We start from the raw sequence: 11,304 nt of genomic DNA, 5'->3' as shown, positions 1-11,304 counted from the left end.
GATATAAATAGCACTCCTAAAGAAGATGCAGTGTGGATGAATGATCAGGATATAAATAGCACTCCTAAAGAAGATGCAGTGTGGATGAATGATCAGGATATAAATAGCACTCCTAAAGAAGATGCAGTGTGGATGAATGATCAGGATATATATAGCACTCCTAAAGAAGATGCAGTGTGGATGAATGATCAGGATATAAATAGCACTCCTAAAGAAGATGCAGTGTGGATGAATGATCAGTAGTGACAGGATATAAATAGCACTCCTAAAGAAGATGCATTTTCCAGTTTGCTACCAACTTGATAGAGGGAACTTTAGCATAAAACCCACATGGAAAACTGAGATTCGGCAAATAACATATAAAGAGAGGCCAAACCAACAACAGAAGTTACTAAAACATAAATTGCTAATTTATGATTTAAAAGGTGGATTTTATGATCTAATGTCAACTTTATACATTTCTATCCCAGGACCACCCAATTTTCAAATTCTCCATAAATCTGCTGTGGATTACCCAGAATCCCATACCTTTATCACTGAAAGTAATGTAAACACACGAGCAGCAGTCTAAGGTCCTGCATCTCAGTGGTAGAGGCATCACTACAGACCCGGGATCAAAACTACAGACACGGGTCCGTTATTGTAAATAAGAATTTGTCCTTAGCTGGTTTGCCTTGTTAAATAAAGGTTAAATAAATGTTTTAAATGTAACTTCATTACACCGTTACACTGGCATACAAACCCGGTAGCATAGAGTTGATAATACATATGACGTTGGAAAATAGTGCATTGTGGGTAGTTTAGAAGATTTCCCTAAATAAGTTAATACTGTAACGACCCTGGGTTTATAAGCACGGATATTGACTCTGCCGTTCGAGCTTTTGCGGCACAGTCGATAGCGCGCTGGACTTCGGGCTTGAAGGTCGAGGGTTCGAGACCTGCTCCCTGCTGTTTCATTACAATACATTTGTAATAACGCAAAAAACATAACTGTTTGTCCTTATAGGGAACCAGATCGTGACTACAACTAGCTTACTAAGTCTTTAACCACACTGTGTTGTTACACTGGTGAGTAAAAAAATCTTCCTACAATCAAACTTGTCTGAAAATAAAATAGACATTTTACTCAACTGCGTTACCCACTCCAGTCAGCAGATGGCGGTCTGGGAATTTAAGGTAATGCTGTTGGTGTGACGTATAATCTAGTGGACGGAACGCTTTTTTCAACAGCAACAACAGTTATTCAGCCACCTCAGTAGCTTGCTAGACAAAATAGCCGAACAATAAAGCTCTTTAGATGCTTTAGTGTATATTAGCCACTGTGTTTTAAACCCACTTCTGTCGTCTAGTTAGTTATCCGTTTTAATTTCATATTTACGGTGTTTTTGTTATTGATCAGCTAGCGGGCTGGTTAAGTTAGCATTAGCTTAGCTAGCTAACATCCCCGACCATGAGCTCACCAAGCTACTCTCCTCCTGCTAAAGAAGAGGTCTGCTGGACGGAGAAAGAGGGACTTTGGCTGAACGTTTTCGTGAAAGTGGAGAAGGAAGAGGAGGCTGTTTCAATACAAAAACAAGTAGAGGGTGAGGCTGTAACTGTGAAAGAAGAAGAGAAAGACGTTTCAGTGAAAGAAGAGGAAGACCCGTTCAGAGTGAAAGAGGAGGAGGATGTTACAGTAAAAGAAGAGGAGGAAGAGGAAGAGGAGGATGCAGTTTATGGGGTGAAAGAGGAGGAGGAGGGGGAGATGACTGTCACATTGGAAGAAGATGAAGAGGAGGAAACTGGACATCTGGGCCCGGTTTCCCAAACGCATCTTAAGGCGTCCAATGGTTCTAACGGTGAACTTAGCCATAAGATGGTTTTGAGAAACCGTTCCCTGATTAACACTAGTAAGTACTGTCTTAAAAACAGAGGCACAAACTCTGCAGTTGTTGAACTGATGTTTGGTGTTAAAGGGGAAATATGCAATAGCTACATCCATATTTAGACTTTTTAATGATTTTTTTATAGCCATGTATTCTTGAAGAATATAACACACGTCTCATGAGCTTAGTTCAACTGTTGTACCCCATCAGAACCCCAAATAAGCTTTTTTTACTCCAATGTTTAGAAACAATGTAAACCAACACTGTATAGCCTCAACATGGTTAAAACTATAATGTTGATATCATGGATGGTCAGTCCTTGCATCCACAGGTCTGTCTATGAATTTGAGATTAGTTACATTTCTCCAGCCCCATCATCATCTTATAACCAAACTAGTGGTGGAATGACAGCTTTGTTATTGTTTCAACTGCAGATTGGTTGATAGATGTGTGGCTATTTTATAGGGATAACCTAGGATTTAAATAGCAAAAAATTATCCGCCCTGAGTCTTGGTTTGGTAAACAGCTGAGGGATGGGGGAAGGAGAAATGTAACCACTCTCAAATTCATAGAGAAAGCTATTGTAGCAACCGTAACCCAACACCTAGCGACCTGTTCAAGAAGTTCAGACATCTTGACATAACAGTTATAAGGTGTTGTCTTGACAGTTGCTGGACCCAGGTTTGAGTCTAGCTCAGGACAACCCCCTGAATTGACTACACTATAAATACAAGCACTGGCCATCCATAAGGTCAAAATTATAGTTTTAACCAGATTTCACAGCTATACAGAAGATATAAGGCTTGTTTACAAACAGTGGCGTTATACAAGCTTATGTTTTGGTTTCTGGTGGGGTAATACAGTTTGAGGCATTTATAAGTTATATTCTTCAAGAATCAATGGTTATATAGTAAATGGGTGTTTACAGATGGGCTATGTACAGGTGCAGTGATCTGTGAGCTGCTCTGACAGCTGGTGCTTAAAGCTAGTGAGGGAGATATGAGTCTCCAGCTTCAGAGATTTTTGCAGTTCGTTCCAGTCATTGGCAGCAGAGAACTGTAAGGAAAGACGACCAAAGGAGGTGTTGGCTTTGGGGGTGACCAGTGAGATATACCTGCTGGAGCGCATGCTACGAGTGGGTGGTGCTATGGTGACCAGTGAGTTGAGATAAGACGGGGCTTTACCTAGCAGAGACTTGTAGATAACCTGTAGCCAGTGGGTTTGGCGACGAGTATGAAACGAGGGCCAACCAACGAGAGCGTACAGGTCGCAATGGTGGGTGGTATATGGGACTTTGGTGACAAAACGGATGGCACTGTGATAGACTGCATCCAGTTTGTTGAGTAGAGTTTTGGAGGCTATTTTATAGATGACATCACCGAAGTCGAGGATCGGTAGGATGGTCAGTTTTACGAGGGTATGAAGGATGCTTTGTTGAGATATAGGAAGCCGATTCTAGATTTAATTTTGGATTGGAGATGCTTAATGTGAGTCTGGAAGGAGAGTTTACAGTCTAACCAGACACCCAGGTATTTGTAGTTGTCCACATATTCTAAGTCAGAGCCGTCCAGAGTAGTGATACTGGATGGGCGAGCAGGTGCGGGCAGTGATCGATTGAATAGCATGCATTTAGTTTTACCTGCGTTTAAGAGCAGTTGGAGGCCACGGAAGGAGAGTTGTATGGCATTGAAGCTCGTTTGGAGGTTAGTTAACTTCTCTAGGGCCAGTGGGACGATTTCGTCCCACCTACGTAACAGCCAGTGGCGCGTTATTCAAATACCTTAGAAATGCTATTACTTCAATTTCTCAAACATATGACTATTTTACACCATTTTAAAGACAAGACTCTCGTTAATCTAACCACACTGTCCGATTTCAAAAAGGCTTTACAACGAAAGCAAAACATTAGATTATGTCAGCAGAGTACCCAGCCAGAAATAATCAGACACCCATTTTTCAAGCTAGCATATAATGTCACATAAACCCAAAAGACAGCTAAATGCAGCACTAACCTTTGATGATCTTCATCAGATGACAACCCTAGGACATTATGTTATACAATACATGCATGTTTTGTTCAATCAAGTTCATATTTATATCAAAAAACAGCTTTTTACATTAGCATGTGACGTTCAGAACTAGCATACCCCCCGCAAACTTCCGGTGAATTTACTAAAAATGTACTAAATTACTCACGATAAACGTTCACAAAAAGCATAACAATTATTTTAAGAATTATAGATACAGAACTCCTCTATGCACTCGATATGTCCGATTTTAAAATAGCTTTTCGGTGAAAGCACATTTTGCAATATTCTAAGTAGATAGCCCGGCATCACAGGGCTAGCTATTTAGACACCCAGCAAGTTTAGCACTCACCAAACTCAGATTTACTATAAGAAAAATGTTATTACCTTTGCTGTTCTTCGTCAGAATGCACTCCCAGGACTTCTACTTCAATAACAAATGTTGGTTTGGTCCCAAATAATCCATAGTTATATCCAAATAGCGGCGTTTTGTTCGTGCGTTCAAGACACTATCTGAAAGGGTAAATAAGGGTTACGCGCCCGACGCGTTTTGTGACAAAAAAATTCTAAATATTCCATTACCGTACTTCGAAGCATGTCAACCGCTGTTTAAAATCAATTTTTATGTAATTTTTCTCGTAAAAAAGCGATAATATTCCGACAGGGAAAGCGTGTTTACGTTCAAAGAGAGAGAAAGTAAAAGCATGGGATCCCCTCGTGCACGAGCCTCAGTCTGATGGCCCTCTGATCGACTTCCATCCAAACGCGCTAAAGTTTTTCAGCCAGCGGCTGGAATTACATCATTCAGCTTTTTCCCGGGTTCTGAGAGCCTATGGGAGCCGTAGGAAGTGTCACGTTACAGCAAATATCCTACATTTTCTTTAAACAGAGCCAAGAAGCCCAAGGAATGGTCAGAGAGGGTACTTCCTGTTTCCAATCTTCTCAGGTTTTTGCCTGCCATATGAGTTCTGTTATACTCACAGACACCATTCAAACAGTTTTAGAAACTGTAGGGTGTTTTCTATCCAAAGCCAATAATTATATGCATATTCTAGTTTCTGGGCAGTAGTAATAACCAGATTAAATCGGGTACGTTTTTTATCCGGCCGTGTAAATACTGCCCCCTAGCACTAACAGGTTAACACAGTGTCCAAAGAGGGGCCAGAAGTATACAGAATGGTGTCATCTGCGTAGAGGTGGATCAGAGACTCACCAGCAGCAAGAGCGACATCATTGATGTATACAGAGAAGAGAGTCGGCCTGAGAATTGAACCCTGTGGCACCCCCATAGACTGCCAGAGGCCCGGACAACAGGCCCTCCGATTTGACACACTGAACTCTATCAGAGAAGTAGTAGGTAAACCAGGCGAGGCAATCATTTGAGAAACCAAGGTTGTCGAGTTTGCCAATAAGAATGTGGTGATTGACAGAGTCGAAAGCCTTGGCCAGGTCGATGAATATGGCTGCACAGTAATGTCTCTTATCGATGGCGGTTATGATGTCGTTGATGTAGTTAGTATGCCAAAAGTTCCCGGATGTCGTACTAAATTCGCCAAAATATGACGTATACACGCAGTACTTTAGGGCCCATAATGCAATTCTTCAGGAAATGGACGTAGCTTCACATCATTTTCAGATTTGAAGAAAATGGCGGAAAATATGCAGCCGAAGTCCAACGAGAGCCGAAACAAATTCATTGCTTTAACTAATTATGACAAATGTTAAGAACATGTTAAGCAATGTAATAAAGACATTTCTTTTCAAGTAAGTTACCGTACACGATATTTTGGCTGACAATTTGCTTGCATGTTATTACAGCAGTATGTACCGGCATGTTAAAACCTCTCTGGGGTAGGTGGGACGCTACCGTCACACCTCGCCAACAGCCATTGAAATAGCAGGGCGCCAAATTCAAAACAACAAAAATCTCATAATTCAAATTTCTCACACATACAAGTATTATACACCATTGTAAAGGTACACTTCTCATTAATCCAACCACAGTGTCCGATTTCAAAAACACTTTACGGCGAAAGATTATGTTAGGACACCAACTAGACAAGAAAAACCACACAGCCATTTTCCAAGCAAGGAGAGGCGTCACAAAAACCAGAAATACAGCTAAAATTAATCACTAACCTTTGATGATCTTCATCAGATGGCACTCATAGGACTTCATGTTACACAATATATGTATGTTTTGCTCGATAAAGTTCATATTTATATCCAAAAAACCCATTTTACATTGGCATGTAATGTTCAGAAATGTTTTGCCTCCAAAACCCCCGATGAATGAGCACATCAATTTACAGAAATACTCATCATAAACGTTGATAAAATATACAACTGTTATGCATAGAATTAAAGATATACTTCTCCTTAATGCAACCGCTGTGTCAGATTTCAAAAAAGCTTTACGGCGAAAGCACACTTTGCAATAATCTGAGTACAGCGCTCAGACACCAAAACAAGCCATACAGATACCCGCCATGTTGTGGAGTCAACAGAAGTCAGAAATACCATTATAAATATTCACTTACCTTTGATGATTTTCATCGGAATGCACTCCCAGGAATCCCAGTTCCACAATACATGTACGTTTTGTTCGATAAAGTTCATGTTTATGTCCAAATACCTCCATTTTGTTCGCGCGTTAGGTTCACTATTCCAAATGCAGAAGGCGCGCGCACTAAAGTCCAGACGAAAAGTCAAAAAAGTTATATTACAGTTTGTAGAAACACGTCAAACGATGTGTAGAATCAATCTTTAGGATGTTTTTATCATAAATCTTCAAAAATATTCCAACCGGATAATTCCTTTGTCTTCATAAAGGAAAGAGAACTGAGCTTGTGCTCATGGCTGCGTGCGTAACTAAAATAATGGCTGACGGCCAGACACCTGACTCAATCAGCTCTTATTCTTTCCCCATTCACAGTAGAAGCCTGAAACAACATTCTAAAGACTGTTGACATCTAGTGGAAGCCTTAGGAAGTGCAATATGACCCCATAGACACTGTATATTGGGTGTTAGATAGGCAATCACTTGAAAAACTACAAACCTCAGATTTCCACACTTCCTGGTTGGATTTTTCTAAGGTTTGCCTGCCATATGAGTTCTGTTATACTCACAGACATTATTCAAACCGTTTTAGACACTTCAGTGTTTTCTATCCAAATCTACTAATTATATGCATATTCTAGCTTTTGGGCCTGAGTAGCAGGCAGTTTACTCTGGGCACGCTTTTCATCCGGACGTGAAAATACTGCCCCCTACCCCGATGAAGTTAACCTCTATGGGCTAGGTGGGACGCAAGCGTCCCACCCGTGGTGCACTCCATCAACTGCAGGTGTATTTCAAGAGCGGCAAATTTGAATCCAAATAAATGTCAAAATTCAAATTTTTCAAACATACAACTATTTTACACCCTTTGAAAGATAAACATCTCCTTAATCTAACCACGTTTTACGATTTCAAAAAGGTTTTACGGCGAAAGCATAAATTTAGAGTATGTTAGGACAGTACATTTACAAGAGTTGTGTGTAATGTTTTGTCAATTCAAAGACAGGGTCACCAAAACCATAAAACCAGCTAAAATGATGCACTAACCTTTTACAATCTCCATCAGATGACACTCCTAGGACATTATGTTAGACAATGCATGCATTTTTAGTTCTATCAAGTTCATATTTATATCCAAAAACAGCGTTTTACTATGGCATTGATGTTGAGGAAATCGTTTCCCTCCAATAACCGGCAGTCAAGTCAGCACCACAAATTAAATAATTAAAATTAGAAAACATTGGTAAAATATTATATTGTCATTTAAAGAATTATAGATTTACATCTGTTGAACGCAATCAACTTGCCAGATTTAAAAATAACCTTACTGGGAAATCACACTTTGCAATAATCTGAGCACTGCGCCCAGAAAAATACGCGTTGCGATACAGACTAGCCGTCATGTTGGGGAGATCTAAAATCAAAAATACTATGTAAATAATCCATTACCTTTGATTCTCTTCATCAGATGTCACTTCCAGGTATCACACGTCCATAACGAATGTATTTTTGTTCAAAAAAGCTCATCATTTATGTCCAAAAATCTCCGTCTTGTTAGCACATGATCTAAGCCCGCCGGACTTCACTTCATGAACGAGGGGAAAAAATATATTTACGTTCGTTCAAACATGTCAAACGTTGTATAGCATAAATCATTAGGGCCTTTTTTAACCAGAACATGAATAATATTCAAGGTGGACGAATGCATTCTCTTTTATAACGTATTGGAACGAGGGTACCCAACATGAACTCGCGCGCCAGGTGTCTAATGGGCCATCATCGTTCCATGGCTCTTGTTCGGTCAGATCTCCCTCCAGAAGACTCAAAACACTTTGTAAAGGCTGGTGACATCTAGTGGAAGCAATAGGAAGTGCCAAAATATTCCTCAGCCCCTGTGTTTTTCAATGGCATAGGTTTAAAGGTAATACAACACATCAGGTATCCACTTCCTGTCAGAAAATGTCTCAGGGTTTTGCCTGCCAAATGAGTTCTGTTATACTCAGACACCATTCAAACAGTTTTAGAAACTTTAGGGTGTTGTCTGTCCATATATAATAAGTATATGCATATTCTAGTTACTGGGTAGGATTAGTAACCAGATTAAATCGGGTAAATTTTTTTATCCAGCCGTGCAAATACTGCCCCCTAGCCCCAACAGGTTAAGCATTTCCAATCCAAAATGAAATCTAGAATCAGCTTCATATTTCGCAACAAAGCCTCCTTCACTCACGCTGCCAAACATACCCTTGTTAAACTGACTTTCCTGCCGATCCTTGACTTCGGCGATGTCATTTTCAAAATAGCCTCCAACACTCTACTCAGCAAACTGGATGCAGTCTATCACAGTGCCATCCGTTTTGTCACCAAATCCCCATATACCACCCACCACTGCGACCTGTATGCTCTCGTTGGCTGGCCTTCTCTACATATTCGTCGCCAAACCCACTGGCTCCAGGTCATCTATAGGTCTTTGCTAGGCCGCCTTCACTCAGCTCACAGGTCACCATAGCAACACCCACCCATAGCACGCACTCAAAGAGGTATATCTCACTGGTCATCACCAAAGCCAACACCTACTTTGGACACATTTCTTTCCAGTTCTCTGCTGCCAATGACTTGAACGAATTGCAAAAATCGCTGAAGTTGGAGACATATATCTTCCTCACTAACTTTAAGCATCAGCTATCTGAGCAGCTTACCGATCGCTGCAGCTGTACACAGCCCATCTGTAAATAGCCCATCCAACTGCCTACCTCATCCCCATGTTTTTATTTACTTTTTTGCTCTTTTGCACCCCAGTATTTCTACTTGCACATCATCATCTGCACATCTGTCACTCCAGTGTTAATTTGCTAAATTGTAATTACTCTGCTACTATGGCCTATTTATTGCCTTACCTCCTTACTCCATTTGCACAACTGTATATAGATTTTTCTATTGTGTTATTGACTGTATGCTTGTTTATCCCATGTGTAACTCTGTGTTGTTTGTGTCGCACTGCTTTGCTTTATCTTGGCCAGGTCACAGTTGTAAATGAGAACTTGTTCTCAACTGGCCTACCTGGTTAAATAAATCAATAAAATCTGAACTTTATTGACAACACCCAAATGGATACTGTCATTAACGCAGTTCTTCAATAATTACACATAATTATTAATGCTTTAGCAAACATTTTATTAAACAGGACATTCAAATGAGCCTTACAATTATAATCCAAAGTAGTGTGAAATGAACTCATCATCAACCTGGAAATGGAGGTTACTCCCCTGAGTTTTCCCCATTCACATTCAGAATACATTGTGAAAAACTAAAATCTTTGCTCACCATTTTTGCTCCAGGCAGATATAGTACATCCATAACTATCGGTTTCCTCATTAGCAGATATACTACATCCATAACTAGTGGTCTCCTCATTACCAGATATACTACATCCATAACTAGTGGTTTCCTCATTACCAGATATACTACATCCATAACTAGTGGTTTCCTCATTAGCAGGGAGGAGTTTCTGCAATCAAATTGCCCTCGTGCCGCAATTTTAGCAAATACAGAAAGGGGCCTATATTGGAGACCAAAAGTCGTCTGGCACACTGCTTAGAGGTTCAACAACATGAATAACTTATTTCTAGCCTACAATCATTGATGTTACTACGAATGTGAAAACAAGACAAAATATGACTATTCTTGCTCATTTTAAGGCAAATATCAAATAATTGTAACATTCATTACAGACGTCAATTGTTGTCCAACATCATGGCTACGCTGTTGGCATCACCTTATACAGTGGATTTCCGCTGTTGTGGGCCTTTAACCATCTGTCTGACTTTGTTGTTCACACAGGAGAGATACTTAACTATCGTGGATCCTCTGGGGAGCCTCAACAACATCATGATGCTGAAGAGGCAGAGAAGAGTCTCTCCACATCAGAACACCTCAATAAACACCTGCAGACATCCACAGGGAAGAGAACTCACTGCTGCTCTGACTGTGGGAAGAGATTCACCTCATCAGGCATTAAAATTCATCAGAGAACACACACAGGAGAGAGACCTTATAACTGTGGTCAATGTGGGAGGAGTTTTACTCAGCCATGCAGCCTGATATCACACCAGAGAATACACACAGGAGAGAAACCTTATAGCTGTGATCAATGTGGGAAGTGTTTTGGTCAATCTGGCCATCTGGTATCACACCAGAGAATACACACAGGAGAGAAATCTTATAGCTGTGATCAATGTGGGAAGAGTTTTGGTGTATCTGGAGGGCTGACAGTGCACCAGAGAATACACACAGGAGAGAAACCTTATAGCTGTGATCAATGTGGGAAGAGTTTTGGTGTATCTGGAGGGCTGACAGTGCACCAGAGAACACACACAGGAGATAAATCTTATATCTGTGGTCAATGTGGGAAGAGTTTTGCTGCATCTCGCAGTCTGACTCTACACCAGAGAATACACACAGGAGAGAAACCTTATAGGTGTGATCAATGTGGGAAGAGTTTTACAGGATCTGGCTCTCTGACTCTACACCAGAGAACACACACAGGAGAGAAACCTTATAGCTGTGGTCAGTGTGACAAGAGATACTCTGATAAAAGATCTCTGATCAAACATCAGAAAATACATACATGAAGGAATTGTTTCATGATATCAATGAAATGATGTCACAATGTAGAATGTTTTAACATTGTAGAAGGAGTATTTTAATGATGTCACAATGTAGAACCCTAAACGTTTGTCCCCTGTTCTATTGATTTCAACATGATATGGATATTAGCCTCAGGGGGAAAATCCAGGCTCTGAAATGGAAGAGTTACTATTTATGTGATTTAACAAAAAGTGACTAACACAAA

At 40.3% G+C, this 11,304-nt stretch overlaps 1 protein-coding gene across 1 annotated transcript; it reads left to right on the top strand.

Moving 5' to 3' along the window:
* The first annotated feature begins 5,451 nt into the window (after positions 1–5,451).
* LOC145876228 (uncharacterized) lies at positions 5,452–11,083 on the top strand. Its single transcript, XM_082972016.1, has 2 exons — positions 5,452–5,467; positions 10,293–11,083. Exons 1-2 carry the CDS (start codon positions 5,452–5,454, stop codon positions 11,081–11,083), a joined length of 807 nt encoding a protein of 268 aa, XP_082828142.1.
* The last annotated feature ends 221 nt before the right edge of the window (positions 11,084–11,304 follow it).

The sequence above is a fragment of the Salmo salar genome, unplaced genomic scaffold, assembly GCF_965601325.2.
Source record: "Salmo salar unplaced genomic scaffold, fSalSal1 ptg000519l, whole genome shotgun sequence".
NCBI classification, from domain to species: domain Eukaryota; kingdom Metazoa; phylum Chordata; class Actinopteri; order Salmoniformes; family Salmonidae; genus Salmo; species Salmo salar.
This window is presented reverse-complemented; position numbering and strand designations above follow the sequence as displayed.